The 16,258-nt window shown below is 40.3% G+C and overlaps 1 protein-coding gene across 2 annotated transcripts in view; it reads right to left on the bottom strand.

Annotated features, from left to right (window-relative positions):
- Positions 1-2,994: 2,994 nt before the first annotated feature.
- Positions 2,995-16,258, bottom strand: part of LOC138157687 (stonustoxin subunit alpha-like) — a 16,439-nt gene continuing 3,175 nt past the window's right edge. The window contains exons 2-4 of one of the 2 annotated variants that reach the window (XM_069083409.1): positions 13,575-13,698; positions 9,322-11,358; positions 2,995-3,605 (exon numbers count right to left, since the gene is read on the bottom strand). In XM_069083409.1, coding sequence (XP_068939510.1) covers positions 3,079-3,605; positions 9,322-11,358; positions 13,575-13,668 — 2,658 coding nt within the window. In that variant the 5' untranslated portion in view covers positions 13,669-13,698 and the 3' untranslated portion in view covers positions 2,995-3,078. The remainder of the gene's footprint in view (positions 3,606-9,321; positions 11,359-13,574; positions 13,699-16,258) is intronic. The other variant, XM_069083417.1, reaches the window with a different exon arrangement.

The following is a 16,258-nucleotide window of genomic DNA, read 5'->3' as shown; positions in this document are numbered from 1 at the left end:
GAGGCAGACAGGTTAAGTGACTTGCCCAGAGTCATCCACTCTTTTGAGAGTAGGGTAGTGTAAGAGAGGTTATTAGAAAGTGATGATGATATTAAAAGAAGCTAGATAACATACATATAGATAAAATACATATTATTTTCTTCAAGTGCAAAACAGTTTTGCTTAGGCTGTCCCATGAGTACTTATCAATGACCAGTAATGATGAATGCTGCTATAAAAATTATAATAATAATTTAAAAGGTCTGGGGGCTTCTTTGAGCTAGGTAATGTCTAAGGCCCTTCCAGCTCTAATATTCTATAATTCTAGAGGCTGGATTAAGGGGGAAATGAGATTCAGGGAGCTGGAAATATCCAGATTAAATGAGGGGTCCCCCCTTTTATAATTGTACTTAGGAAAGAGTCCAGTAAGAACCACTAACACTGAGGTATATGTCTTAGTGTGTTACTGGTCCTGAGAGGTGATAGAGAACAAAGCCAAAAGGGAATGAACCTCTCAGTGTTTAAAAATGTTAGCATTTAAGTTGGGGAGATTTTTTTTTTCTGGTGGGATAAAGAAAGAGGCTTTTCCGAGTTCCTAAAATCTCAACATTGATTGAGCTGCCTATACAAAAGTCCAATACCCAGGTTAGAATTCTGATGTTACTTCTAGTGGCTCCCCATTTCCTTTGTCTATTCAGCTGCTGAGGGAACCAAAGTCAGGCGCTGGCTCTACTATGTGTTCCTGTCTAGGACCTATGAGAAAACAAGTGGGGATGGAACCAAGAAGGTGGAATGAGAGGAAGTAATAGAATCTAAGCTCTGCCCAACACTTTATGACAATATGGCCTAAATTAATTTACTTACCCAGTGTTGTACCAATCAAGCCACCAGGGAATTACTCCACAGAGCTAGAAAAAGCAATAACAATTCATCTGGAGAAGCAAAAGGTCAAAAATATCTAGGGTATCAATTTCTTAAAATGGAGAGCACCAGATTTCAAACTCTACTACCAAGCAGTAATCATCAAAACAATTTGGTAAGAAACGGAGCAGTTATCAATGGAAAATATTAGGTACAAAACAGTAACCTAGTATTTGATAAACCCAAAGATCCCAACTATTGGGACAAGAACTCATTATTTGACAAAAATTGTTGGAAAACTGGAAAGTAGTCTCATAGAAACTAGATATAGATCAATATCTTACACTATATACCAAGACAAAGCTCAAAATGAACACACAATTTAGACATAAAAGATGACATCATAAGCAAATTAGTGGAATATAAAAGAAATTACCTGTCAGATTTATGGATGAGGGAAGAGTTCATGATCAAACAAGAGACAGAAAGGTTCATAGGAGGTAAAATGGACAATTTTGATGACATAAAATTACAGTTTTTGCACAAAAATAACCAATACATCTAAAATTAGGAGAAAAGTAGAAAACTGGGAAAAGACTCTTTGCAGCAGATTTCTGTGATAAAGGTCTCATTTCTAAGATATAGAGAGAACTGAGTCAAATTTACAAGAATAAGAGTCATTCTCCAATTAAAAAATGATCAAGGGATTTGAATAGACACTTTTCAGAGGAAGAAATCAAAGCTATCAATATTCACATGAGAAAATGCTCTAAATGAATAGTAATCACAGCAATGCAAATTAAAACTCTGAGTACAACCTCATACTCATCAGAATGGGTAAGATGTCAAGGAAAATGAAAAGTGCTAAAGGGACTATGGGAAGACAGGTACGCTAATGCACTGTTGGTGTATCTATGAACTAGTTCAACCATTTTGGAAAGCAGTTTCAACTATGCACCCAAAGCTATTAATCCGTATATGCCTTTGACCCAGAGATACTGCTACTAGGCCTGCACCCCAAAGAGATTAAAACAAAAGGAAAAGGACCCATAGTATAAATATATTTATAGCAGCTCTTTTTTTATTGCAAAGAATTGGAAACTGAGGAGATCCTCATCAATCGGGGAATGGACAGACAAATTATAGTACAATCATTTAGTGGAATATAATTGTGCTGTAAGAAAGGAAGGGGATATTTTTTGAAAAACCTGGAAAGATTTGTATGAATTGATGCAATGTGATGTGAGGAGGACCCAAACAATTAATATAATGACAATATCATAGTAATAATGGTCTCTGAAAGACTTAGTAATTGATCAATACAATGACTAACCACAATTCTAAAGGACTCATGATGAAACATGCTACCCTCCAAATATCTTCCAATAATGGACTGAGTGAAGATTGGTGTGCATTTTCTTTTCTTCCTTTTTCTTTTTTGGACTTGTACAATGTATAAATTTGTTTTAGGTGACTATTCATATTTGTAATAAGTTTTGTTTTTCTTGCTTTCTCAATAGGTGGTCGTGTTGTGCAGAGGATGAGTGAGCTAAGATCTGGGTTCAAGGTACATTTAGGTGTGGATTTATTGATTAAGTGCCCGACTGCCTGGAGTATACACTCAAATCAGGCAGCCCCAAAGTGGGGTACATACAGTGCTTATAAAGGCTAAAACCACAATTGGGGAGGGGAACTAGCATAAGCAATGACACACAGAAGCCAAGAATTGCCATTGGTTAGATCTATAGCTCAGGACTAATAACACAAGGGAACAAGGGTGCAACTTTCCTGGAATAAGGGGGTCCCTCCTACAACAGGGAAGAAGGTCGTTGAGTAATGGGGACAGGCTGGGGTCATGTTCTGAGTACAGGGTGGTCTCTTCTTAAGATAAACTTTAGATAAACTTGTACCATAACCCCAGGACTGATCCTTGTACATAGTGATGCTATACAGAATGCTAATTCAGGAAGTAGGAGGTTAGGGGACTACATCTTGGGCAATACCCAATACTATGCCTTAAGCTGTTTCAAGCTATTACAGGGTGTAGGATAGAGACAAAAACAAATATAAAGGGGCTTAATGGTGGGCTCCAAATCAGGTGGATGTGATTTGAGTTTGGGCACAGCAGTAGAAGGGGAGGAGGGACAGAGAGGATTTTTTTTTTTTGTAATGTAACAACTTTATTGAAAGAAAAATGCAGTGAATTTACTCAAAAGCTTGAAAGAAACTTGAGGGAATTTAGACACCTCCCCTCAAGCGTAGGACCAAGTGTAGGGTGGAATCTTTCTGGATGTTGTAGTCAGACAGTATACGACCATCTTCCAGCTGCTTTCCATCAAAGATCAACCTCTGCTGGTCTGGGGAGATGCCTTCTTTGTCCTGGATCTTTGCCTTGACATTCTCAATGGTGTCACTGGGCTCCACTTCAAGGGTGATGGTCTTGCCAGTCAAGGTCTTCACAAAAATCTGCATCCCACCCCTGAAACAAAAGACCAAGTGCAGGGTAGCTTTTTTCTGAATGTTGTAGTCAGACAGGGTACGACCATCTTCCAGCCTCTTTCCGGCAAAAAGCAATCTCTGCTGGCATGAGGGGATACCTTCCTTGTCCTGAATTTTGGCCTTGACATTCTCAATGGTGTCACTGGGCTTCACTTCAAGGGTGATGGTATTGCCAGTCAAGATCTTCACAAAGATCTGTATTGTCAAGCAGTGGAAACGGCGACGCAAACAATGAACAACAGGGTCAACTCCTGTTCTAGGCAGATCTTAGACAGAGAGAATTAAGAAATAAAAATTAAAATAAATACAACAAATCAAGTCAAAATTTTCATTTTTTTTTTGTTTTTTTCCCAGATTCCTAGATATTTATTATTTTTTTTAAACAAAAAATAGGTGAATCAGATTTGTTTCCCTTGGCTGTTATCTCATGAAGACAAATTAATGCTATCCTAAGAATGACAGGTATAATATGTGTTTATCAGTCCTGTGGAGGTAGGGGTCCCATAGGAAGGCAACAGGAATGTTGTTATTTTGTTAAGGAAAAACACTTTCTCTTTCCACCAAAATCTTGACTGAGGACCTGGTGACCCACTAGGATTTTCTTTCTCTGGAGATCCCTTAAAAACAGGAAGTTTCTTATCTTTCTTGGCTCTTGACCACAGACATAAAATGGACTAGGCCCATATAAGACTATACCCAGTCTTATAATCCTATGATCACAATGACCCAAGTCCTTGGTGAAATTTTCACTGAGATGTGAAGGAAGCCAGGGAAGCTGGGACTCAGAGATGAAGCGAGAAAATGTTTGAGGTATTGGGGACAATCAGTAAAAATATCTGCATTAGGTGATGAGATTTCTTGTGCAAAGTACAGCAAGGAGGCTAGTGTCACTGAATCAAAAGCCACAGAAGGAAGTAAAGTAACGCAGAAGGAAAGACTAGAAAGAGGAGCCAGGTTAGGAAAGGTTTTAAAATAGAAACAGGGGATTTTATATTTGATCCTGGAGGCATTAGGGAGCCACTGGAGTTTACTGAGTAGGAAGATGATATGGGTAGATCAGTTAGGAAGATCAAGGAAAAGTCTTTATTGAAGATTTTCAGTTAGAGACTGGATGGCCATTTTTTGTGGATATTGATGAAGGAATTCATGCTTCAGACAGTGTGTCATTGGACTAAATGAAATCTGAGGTCCCTTTACACTCTGAGATTCTATTATTCTAAGAGATACTGTTATAACACTTTCCTATAAATTGCCTGGCTTGATAGAGGAGACACACACATATGTGTGTTTATGTAATATATATATACATATATGTATATATGTAATATAAATTTTTATACATAGCACAGAACTGTCCAAGAATCAAGATATGAAAATTATGGGGGTTAGGGTAGGTGTCAGTTATGTAGGTATCTAGATAAAAGTTTTATTCTGTTAAAGTTAGAATATGTGATGAGCTATTTATTTACATTGCTCAAAACATGATTAATAAAGAAGAATTCCCTACAATCAAGGAAAAGCACACAGTGGACATGATCAAACATGTATCCTAGAATAGGAAAGTATACTTCAGAAAGTTTAGGGTAAAGATAGGCATCATTTCATGGCCAGAAACACTAAAAGGGAAGACAGATCCAAAGTAATAGAAGATTCTTAAAAATGTGTGGCCTAGGGCTCAAGCCTAGTATTAACATAAGACTCCTTTCACTGGTGGAGAATATTTACTTAGATCTCTGTGCCTACATGAAAGGCAAAGTTGACAAAAGCTTGGGAGAGGAAGTATTCATCCACTTCCTCAATGAAGAGTCTTCTGCAAATGCTGGGCTTGACACCTGGCTCCCAGATGAAATTCTGATAATATAATTGTGAATAATCATAATAAAGATGACAAAGGGAAAATAGACCAATATGTTTCACATGAAACTTTCTCATAAGCTCAGATTAAAAAAGATTATATACTAAAACACACACACATGCAAATGGAGCCAAATAAAATGTTAACCAGCACAGTGCTTTGAATGTATTTGGTGCTTAAATGTTAAATTCAGTGAAAGAAGAATACAAATGAGTGGCATAAATCTTTGGAAACAGTGTCAGGAAGACTAATGCCCATTGTGGGCTGCAACTAGTACAAATGCTAATGAGAAGAAAAAAGGGCCTTTTGAGCTATTTTCTAGGCAAGAGAAGGAATTAAGGGAAAGACAGTTCTTCTATATGGGCATATGGTTTTTAAAAATCATAGTTTTCCTCTTTCTGTTCTTTGTATATGGGAACATTCATTTTTGCTATTATTTGTCAAATTTAAAATTAAAGTTCTAAAATTTTAAAAAACAAAAGATCTTTCCCCAGCCAGACTTCACCATGATACTGAGATGTAATAGCTGAGCTGATCTTTGAAAAGACCTGAAAATGTTCTATAACACTGAAAATTGGCCAATGTCTCAATTTTCAAAGGAGGGAAAGATTTAACTCCTCAATCTGCAGATTGAGAGCCTGCTGGTTAGTTCCCAGAAGAATTCCAGAAAGGATTTTTAAACAATTCCTAACCTTCCTATAGCTCCCACCCATTGCTTTAGTCACAAGTGTAACAAGCTTTCTTCTGAATGACAATCCTTTCATGGGGTTTGTGAGCACCTAGTGGGGCCCAGCAGCAATCAGCATGAGCTTATGAAGACCAAGGCAGGTGAGATTAGCTCTCTCTCTCTCTCTCTCTCTCTCTCTCTCTCTCTCTCTCTCTCTCTCTCTCTCTCTCTCATTAGATTGGTAGACCCAGGGTTAATGCATTTGGCATAGTGTATGTGGATTTCAGTAAGGCATGTGATAAACTCTTTTTATGTTTTTGGGAAGAAGATGAAAGATATGGGATGAGTGACAGTATAGTTAGATATATTTGGAACTGGTTGAACAGGTCAGTTCCAAATAACTGGAGGACAAAGTCTTGGCCTCCAGGGCCTCTACTTAATGAGAGGGTCCAGCATAGTTCCCCTCATCCATTTTCCACAAGCTATACTGCTTTTGAATTTCTCCGGTATTCTCCAACATGCATCCACTATGGGTACCGTACTCTCTTCCCCTCCCTCTTTCAGCTTCCTTTTGCATGTTGTCTTTCCTTCTTTCCTCATTAGACTGTAAGCTCCTTGAAGACTGAGATTATCTTTGTGTTTGTATCCCTACTATGTGCCCAGCACATAAGAAGATCATTGCATTTTAAAGTGCCTACTATGTGTCTGTTTGCACCTAGAGTACTATGTTCATTTCTGGGTACTATATTTTAGAAGGTATACTGGCAATCTGGAACAAATCCAGAAAATGGCAGCTAAGATAATAAGGGAAAAGAAGATGTGATCAAAGTTTTCAGATGAAGAAGTCAAATCTATCTATAGTTATATGAAAAATGCTCAAACCACCACCAATTAGAGAAATTCAATTTAAAATAACACTGAGGTACTACGTCACATATGTGACTAACATGACAGAAAAGGAAAATGACAAATGTTGGAGGGGATACTGGAAAATTGGGACATTAATGCATTGTTAGTGGAGTTGTGAACTGATTTGACCATTCTGGAGATCACTTTAGCACTATGCCCAAAGGTCTATAAATATGTGCATACTCCTTAACCCAACAATCACATTGTCTATCAAAAAGAGAAAAAACAAAAACAAAAGGACTTATATGTACAAATATATTTAGAGCAACTCTTTGTTGGTGGCAAAGAATTGGAAATTGAGTGGATACTTATCAATTGGGGAATGGTAGAACAAGTTGTGACAAATGATTGCAATGGGATACTATTGTGCTATGAAAATGATGGAAAAGGATGCTTTCAGAAAAAGCTGAAAATATTTACATGAACTGATGCAAAGTGAAGTGAGCAGGAGAACATTGTAAATAGTAACAGAAACATTGTGCAATGATCAGCTGAGAATGAATTCTCTGCAATACAGTCTTACTATGAAAGAGACAGGAGATGTGACAGTAATATCCAAGACAGATAAAAGTAAACACAGAGCATCAGAACACTGTAAGAATGCAACAGTAGTATCTGATCTTGAAATTCCAGAAAGTATCCATTCTCTATCAAGCCTATGACTCAGATCTAGATGTCTGAAATTATGTCTTGCCTTAAAATTTCAGCAAATTTGGAAACACGGACCTGGAAACCATTTGAGAAACTTTACTATCCTTTATAATGTACAAATATTTGGTGTGTATATTCTTCTCATAGCATAAAAGCTTGAATGGGGTTTTGTTACAGATATTCAAATCCCTAAAGGATCTTTGATTTCCTCAGCTTTCACAAATCTTTTTTTTAACATATATTTTCCACTTACATGTAAAAAAGTTAAAAAATGTTTTAAATTCTTTCCAGAATTGAGGGGATACCCATCAATTGGTGAATGGCTAAACAAGTTGTGATGTGTGATTATGATGGAATACTATAATACAATACTATAAAAAATGATGAGCAGGATGTTCTCAGAAAAACCTGGAAAGACTTGCATTGGCTGATGCAAAGTGAAATGTACCATGTACAAAGTAACAGCAATATTGTAAAATGATCATCTGTGAATGACTTAGCTATTCTCAGCAACACAACAATCCAAGACAACTCTGAAGGACTTATGATGAAAAATGCTATCTGTCCCCAGAGAAATAACTGATAGTGTTTGAATACAGATTAAAGCACACTTTTTTACTTTATTTTTCTAGAGTTTCTTTTTGTCTGTTTTCTTTCACAAAATGACTATTATGGGAATTTTTTAAAATCTTTACCAGCAAGACAATTCCAAAGGATTCATGATGAAAAATGTTATATCTACTTCCAGAGAAAGAACTGATGGAGTCTGAATGCAGATCAAAGCATACTATTTTTCACTTTCTTCATTTTTCTTTGCTTTTTTTGTCTGTATTTTTTTTGGCAGTATAACTAATAATAGAATATGTTCTGCATGATTGAACATGTATAACATCTATCAAATTGCTTACAGTCTCAGGGAGAGGGGAGGGGAAAGAGAATTTGGAATCCAAAATTTAAAAAAATGAATGTTTAAAATTTTGGGGGGGGATGGCTAGGTGGCACAGTGAATAGAGCACCAGCCCTGGAGTCAGGAGGACCTGAGTTCAAATCCAGCCTCAGACACTTAACACAAAAACTAGCCATGTGACCTTGGGCAAGTCACTTAACCCCAATTGCCCTCCAAAGAGCAAAAAAAAATTTTTTTTCTTACATATTTGAGGAAAATACTATTTTTAAAAAAGATATGGACAGGAGGGATATGATTGTTCTCTTTGATATTTCAAGGGCTACTGTATGGAAAAGTGACTAAAAATCTATTCTGCTTGACTCCAGAGGGTACAACTAAAGGCAACGGATATAAGTTATAGGAAGGTAGATTTTAGCTCCATCAAAGAATTTCTTAATGATCAGAGCTCACCAAAATGGGATGAAAAAGCTGGCTCGTGAGAAAGTGAGTTCCAACCAGTGACAATATTAACCTAAAGTAGAGGTTTATATAATCACTTTTTGGAGATGTCTTAGAGAGGATATATGATTCAGCTAGGAATCAGGAGAGGTGATTCCTTCCAACTCTAGGATTAAGTTTTTTTTATTAAATTCTCAAGTCAAACAATTTAAACTGTCATTAAAAAAACATGTGCCCAAGGTCACTTTTCATCTGAAATATGGGTATGATTCTTAATGGTAAGAATTTCAAGCACCTAATTTGATAATTTGAATTAGTAGACATCTTATGGCATTCTTCTAGGAGGGGGAGGAGTGGAATTTGATTGATCAGAGGTGCCTTGATCAACCCTCTCCCACACTAAATGAACTCTTAAAAATAGCAAATAAGTTTCTCAGAGTCTGACCCTGTGGAATTTCATTGAGTGGACAGTTCCCTGATCAACCCCTGCAACACTTCAAATATTCCAGGAAAGAGAAACAACCTTATGGATTTTAGTTACTAAAAGCCCCTTACCAGAGACTGTAGCTTCCTCTGGGGTAGAGAGGGTCCTCACTGAATCACTCTTGGCACTGTTCTCACTGGTCCAGCCACCATCACACACGGCAGAAACTTGGAACCTGCACACAGTCTGAGGTGTCAGTCCATCAGTGTCACAGTGTGTCTCATTATTTCCTCTTCTGTGTTCATGCCATTCTACTTCCTCCTCCTCATGCTCAGTCTCCTCTCTGTACTCTGTTCTATATTCCTTGAACTTGATTCCTGCTCCAACAACATTTGGACCCTGCCAGCTCAGGGTCACAGACTGTGGTCCCAACACAACAGCTTCTGACTTCCCAGGAGGACAGGTTGGTGGAAGTGTCCTCACAGCAAGGCTCACATCACTTCTCTCACTGAGCCCTAGCTCCCACACCTCAGCAATCCTGAACAGATACTCTGTGCTAGGTTCAAGGTCATTCACTTTGAATACATCTGGTTTTCCAGACACAGGGATAGTGGTCCAGTCATCTTCCCCTACAACTTTGTACTCTACCTGATAGCCAGTGATCCTCTCCTCCTTTCCAGATGCTGGGGTCAGTGTGAGCTCTACAGAATTATGTGTTACCCCACCAATCTGGGGAGAGGAAGGTTTGACTGGTAGCTTAAAGTTGGTGCTGACCTGCAGTCCCTTTTCATAGAGGTAAATGGAGACCCCCTTGTTCTTCTGATCTGGGACAGCTGCCACAATGAATTGAGTCTTCTCAGTGGAATGATTGGTCTTGGAAAATGTTGAAAAGGCTTCTGCCAATTGTATTGCCTTTCTCCTTGTCTCTCTGTCCTTGACCCAAGAGGAATATGTCTTTTGCTCACAGTCAGGACTTAACAATACTGGATTCTGTAGCCACTGTTTCCAGTCTGCTAAGTAGGGCTCCTCCTGCAAGGAGGTGAGTGCAAACACCAGGACAAATCTGTGGGCAGAGCCTAGAACCACAGTGTCCACCTCATTCTGGTCAGCCATGACTGGCACCCCCTTCAGAAGGGTGAGGTAGGAATTTACCACCCTCATCTCCTGGAGCTTCTGATCCAGGAACTCTGAGAGCCTCCTAGTGCTGAATGGGGACTGGCTTTCCCTGGTTAAAATCCTGGTCAGCTCATCTTCCTCTGCTCTGCCTGCCCGGATCAGGGGTAAGGCCTTGGCTATTTCCCTCTGTAAAAGCTGTCTGTGTTGACTATTTAGCTCTTTGAATAGCCTGACTTTTTCCCTGATGGCAGAAAACATTGAGGGCCTGGATGCCTTCAATATGTCATTACACCTCTTGTCACACTCAGATAACTTTTCCAGAGTTTCCTGGGCATCCCACACCAAGCTAATGCTGATCCCTCGAGCCAGCCTGGCAGCCTTGGAGCTCAGCTTCTCCAGAGGGTACAGCCAGACTTGGAGGGGCACCCCACGGCCCTTAAGCAGCTTAGGAAAGGAGGCACAGACTGTTACTACATCTTCATAAGTCACTGGATTGCTCTCAAGAACAAAATCCCCATAAAACTTACACCTGAATTCCTTTGTTGATTTTTTCTCATTGCCCTCCTTTTTTATTCCTCCCCCTACTTTTCCTGATACTTGGAAAATCTTCTCTACTTCAGCCTTCAGTGTTCCTTCTTTCTCCTTAACATTTTCATTGGTGGAAACTTTCTGATCAAACACAAAGAAAGCCTGGGCCCCATAGAGCACTGCAGTGACCACGTGGGTGGCTGTTCCATTATCAAACACATCATGGTAAGAGATATTTTGATATCCCAGGTGGTTCATCATGAGGTGGGAAAACTGTGTAGTCACACTGTACTTGAGAGTGACCCGAGCTTGCTTCTGGGATGTCTTGGTGTCATTTAAGTACTTGGATGAGCCTCCTATTTCCACCATTCCCCCCAGGACACTTGCTTTCAGCTCTGCAGGGATATTCATGGCATTGGTCTTTTCTTCAATAGAGTCAGAGGTGATGATATCAAAGTCAGTCTTGTACTGATCTTCTGTGGTTACATTTTTCTCAAGGGTCTCCCTGTCCCACAGAGTGATGCCTAGAATGGGGTAAAGACATTAGGGATTAAATTCCAGATTGTGGAGGGACCACAGCCTGTCACTTTATGGTGTTCTTTCCAGCAGGGACAGGTAGGCCTGGGAGGCAGCTTATGGAAGGATGGTAGGCAGGGCAAGAGGCACAGATGCCAGAGGGGTAGAAGATCCTATTCCTGAGCTGCAAAGAACTTCTCTAGGCCTCTGCAACTCCCTTGCTCCACTGAGCCTTCTGTGATGGATAGGGGGAACCTTAATCTGAACCCCTGAATCTGGATCCTCATTCTTCCTACGCCACAGCCCCAGTACACAGTTCCCTCTTCTGAGCTCCTTTGTTCTTTCTACAGGTTGAGAAGCCTCTCTTCCTCCCAGCCTGGGGACTGCATTCTGAAAAAAGGCCTATGATGATATAGATTTCACAGGGTTTACAAGCACTTTCCTCTCAACACTTTTTGAGGTAAGTTGTGCCAATGTCATTAGCCCCATTTTGCAGACAAATGAACTGAGACTCAAAGAGAAGTTGGCTAACTTTTTGCAAACACATTAAGCATCAAAGCAGAGTCCTGGTCTTCTGACTCCAAGAGCAGCCTAGCACACTGCCTGCCCTAGTTAGAGAGCAGGAGGTTACCCAGAGTGAGGTCCCCACCTACTGGGGGTCCTAAGCAGGGGGTGAGGCAGTAGTTTGGATTTGCTCTAGAGCATGAAAAGTCGCAGTTGTGCTACAAAGAGAGATGGCGTGTGGTAGTGGCTCTAGAGCTGGCCTCAGAGTCAGGAACCCTGAGCTTGAAGTTCCTCTGACATAAGTAGGCTGTGGGACCACGTGGGCAAGTTACAGCCTGTCTCCCTGCCCCAATCAATTCTCTAAGTCTGAGTTTCAGAGAAGCTGCAGGTCTGTGTTGGCAGTGGAAGTCTACTCATTGGGAATCCCCTCTCTCGATGACATCATGGTGCTTGTCCCTATCACTAGCTATGCCTCTGAGCACTGCTTTCCCAAGTTCAGCTTCTTGCCTTGCATGCTTCCCCCACAGACTGCTAGAGCAGAAGGCCATTTACATACAAATCATTCCCAGTCCTCACTCTCACTGAAGGAAAAGGATCTTTCTTTCTATGTGATTAAAGCTTCCATTCCCCTTTGAGACTGCCCTGAGTGTTCACTGTAACTGGATTTACTCTGATGTATTAAGTATCTTGTGTCTGTAAGGGCAAACACTCTACCTTCCCATAACACAGAACATGTCTGACTTACTTCGGTCACAGAAGATCCTTGGGCTGATTATGGACTCTTTTTGCTAGATCTTGCAGAGATTGCCTCTGTTTTTGATATCTGCCTAATGGGGTGAATGAGTCCCACTCTGTAGTGGCAACCATACTGGCATACCCAGAGTGGCTACTAGCACAGGTTCTTAGATTTGTTTTACTAGGAAAGATAGCTGCTTAAGGAGACAACAATGTTTTTAAATTAAATTCATTAGTTCAGGGAAAAAGTCAGCACCCTGAACTTTAGAGAAAATCCAAACAAAAAAAATAGAGAAAATACATGCAGAGAGATAAAGACCAACAGACAGGGCTTATAACTGTCTGAGAAATTAGTGCAGATCAACAGACAGATCCAGTTGTCTGACCAAGGCAATACATACATAGATATCAGAGAAAAGAAGCACCAGCATTTGGGTTTTTCAAAGCTGGGGGGCTCCTTAATGGCTACCCAGAGTCTCATCTGGTCAGATCACAAGAACACTCTTCCAATGAGTGAGACCCAAAGCAAAATGCTAACCTCAGAGTATTTACCCCATTTTTAGAACCAGAGGGCATCACAACCCTTCTGACTCAGTGCTTAATTAGAAATTAACAAAAGGTGCTTCCTACAAGCGTCCCCTAAGCAAGCTTCCCTTAATGGGCTCCACATGAGGCCTCTTAATGGGCTGAGAAGGAAGATCTTATTTTCCATTAATTTTACACCCTCCTAACTTGCCCTTCTAGTTCATTCTCACCCCCATCTCTGATAAACTAGCATCACAAGTACATAGAATCTCCTTTAGCTGGATAAGAGTAATAATCTAGTTGGCTTCTGGCTGGGAGAAAGGACAAGGTAAGAGAATCCTCTGCCTGGCACTTTCTTCCAACTTGACCTTACACACAACATTCTCCTCCTCTAACTCTTTCCTGAAATTCTCCTCCCCTGTTTTCTGGAATGAGGTCTTGGCTTCAGGAGAGGAATTACCAGGGATAGAGGTATCTGTGCGGCAGTCATAGAGTGTCCCCAGATACAAGGGACAACCGAGAGCTGGGATCTGCATTGTCTTCTCCAAGTTCATTGTGTCTGATGTTCTTTCCCTGGAATTTTCCTATGGAAGAAAATTGAGATTTGAGAAAGTTGTCTGTAAACTCATGGCCTAGCCTGCTGTCACAGAGAAATTCCCTATTCCTCCTTCTAGGCTCCACCTATCTCTGATAATCAAGAGCCCTTCAGGAGATTGAGGATATTCTAGAGTAGAATGACATCATTATTTTGGAGGGCAACAAAGGAGCCAGACGCAAGGAATTGTTTCTCTTTCTAGATTAAAGTTTATTAACCTTTATTTGTTTTGTAGACCCTTAGGTAGTCTGGTGAAGCCTTTGCACCTTCCTCAGAATGATGCATTTAAATGCATAAAATATATAGGATTACAAAGGAAATCAATTATTTAGGGACCACAGGTTAAGAACCCCAGAATGAGAGAAACATTGATCAAACTAGGTCAAAGGATGCTGGTAGCGGTAGACAATAATCAGGATAAATAGCTCAGATGTTTTACTGTCATCCCGATTGCACTAGATGGGATCTTTGATATACCTATCTGCCTTACTTTTGTGTGTTATTTTTGAGTTTATATTTTCTTTTCCTTTATAAATAAACATTGATGCTTAAAGCCAAGGTAGCTGTAGTAGGGCAAGGAAAAGAGGACATAGGTGCTAGATGCAAGTACCAAGATAAAGTGGAATTTGCAACGAAGGAAGGAAGGAAGTGTAAGTAAGGTTTAGTGTAAGTAAGGTAGATTTTAGTGTGTGTAAAGTGGATTTTTTTTATTATTTCTTAGAGTTCAGTTTCCCAGGACCCATAGCCATCACAATCTCTTGTTCCAGGTATTAAATATGAGTTCCCACAATTATGGTTCAAAATATCTCCATCATGCTTGTGCATTATATAATGATAAATGATATAAACATCCATTGCAGCTGCGCAGTGAGATATAGGCATGAGGTGATGTAAACTTGTGAGGCTATTGCTGGCAATATGCCTTCTTTGTCTGTTGCCCCCTATAAAGCAAGTGGAAAGTGGTCAGTGAATAGGGAACCTTAGGGTTGAATGCACAAATGCTGTGTGTGCCTCACTTGGCCCCCATTGAGGCTTAGGGGGAACCTTAGGGTTGAATGCACAAGCTGGAATGTTGTTTGCCTTGATCAGCCCCCATCAAAGCTTGGGGGGAATCTGTGTTTGCCTCAGCCAGACCCCACTGAGGCTTGAGGGGATTTAGGGGATGTACAAGTTGTGCCTGTCTTGACTGACCCCATCTAGACATAGGGGTAGTTGCCCCCCCCCTCACTGGCCCCTGTGAGAATAGTGATTAGAGAATACTGTAGGAGTTTGTGCTCCCATTATCAGCAATCCTCTTCTGAGAAAACAATTGAGTAAGATTATTAATCCCTTTTTAGTATCTTTCCTGTGTGACCAAATCAAGAGTGAACCTGTGCTAGCAGCCCTCCTGTTTATCTGTTTTACAGGAAAGAAGGAACAAAGGAATGGAGAAAAGGGAGGAAAGAAGGGAGGAAGGAAGGAAAGAAGAAACGAAGGAAAGAAGGAAGGAAGGAGAAAAAAGAAAGAAGGCAATTCAAGATAGAAGTTGATTTTTCTCTAACCTAGGGAACCAAGTAAGCTTAGGAACCAAGAAGGTCAGGAAGTCTGGTGCTTTCTTTGACTTGGGATTTGGAGATCAGCAAAGCTTTAACATTTAGGGTCAAAGACCAGGCTCTCTGGTTGAGATCAAATATAAAAGTCTCCATTTGGCTTTAATGCCCTTCATAACCTGGCTACTTCCTACCTTTTCAATCATCTTACTTCCTCCCTCATACACTACAGTCTGGTGATTGCTAATAGTTAGCATTTATACAGCATTCTAAGACATTTTACAAATACTATCTAATTTTATCTTCACAGCAGCCCTGGTGCTATCGTTATCCCCCTTTTACAGATGGAGACAATGAGGCAGACAGAACTTAAGTAGCTTGCCTGAGGTCACAAAGCTAGTAAGTGTCAGAGGCCAGTTTTAATCTCAGGTCTTCCTGAATCCAAGTCAGTGCTTTTATCCACTAAGTCATCTACTTTCAGCGGCAATGCACCCCTTGCTATTTTTCAGTTTGATCTTCTCCATCTACAACATCCCACCTCCCATTTCCAAGCCTTTGTACAAACTGTTACTCTTGCCTGGAATGCACTTTCTGTTCACAGCCTTGACCTTGTGGAATCTCTGACTTCCTTCAAAGCTTAGCTCAGGCGCTACTTCCTACAGGAACCTATCCTGATTCCCCTTGCTTGTGAGTGCTTCTCATGAAATACTTTGTACCTATTTTGTATTTAATTTTTGGAAGAGTTTATTTCCCACCAAAGAATGTCTGCTCTTTGAGAGCACAGACGAGCTCTGACTCAGAGATCTGGGTAATGTTACTCCTTTATTCAGAAGTTTTCAGTGATGCCTACCAGTTAAAGTCCAAACCTCTCTGCCCACCTATCAAGCCTTCTACTATCTGGTGCCACCTCACCATCATAGCATTATCTCCTGGGGCTCCTTTCCATGGACTCTATGCTCTGGAGAAGCTACCCAACTCTTCCTGTGCTGTCACCCTGTGTCTTTGCTCAGACTGTTCCCC

The sequence above is a fragment of the Petaurus breviceps genome, unplaced genomic scaffold (genome assembly GCF_028583685.1).
Source record: "Petaurus breviceps papuanus isolate PSGF00001 unplaced genomic scaffold, PetGlider_PUasm1.0 115, whole genome shotgun sequence".
Taxonomy (NCBI): Eukaryota; Metazoa; Chordata; class Mammalia; order Diprotodontia; family Petauridae; genus Petaurus; species Petaurus breviceps.
The sequence above is the reverse complement of the archived record's forward strand: the minus strand, read 5'-3'. Positions and strand labels throughout refer to the sequence as shown.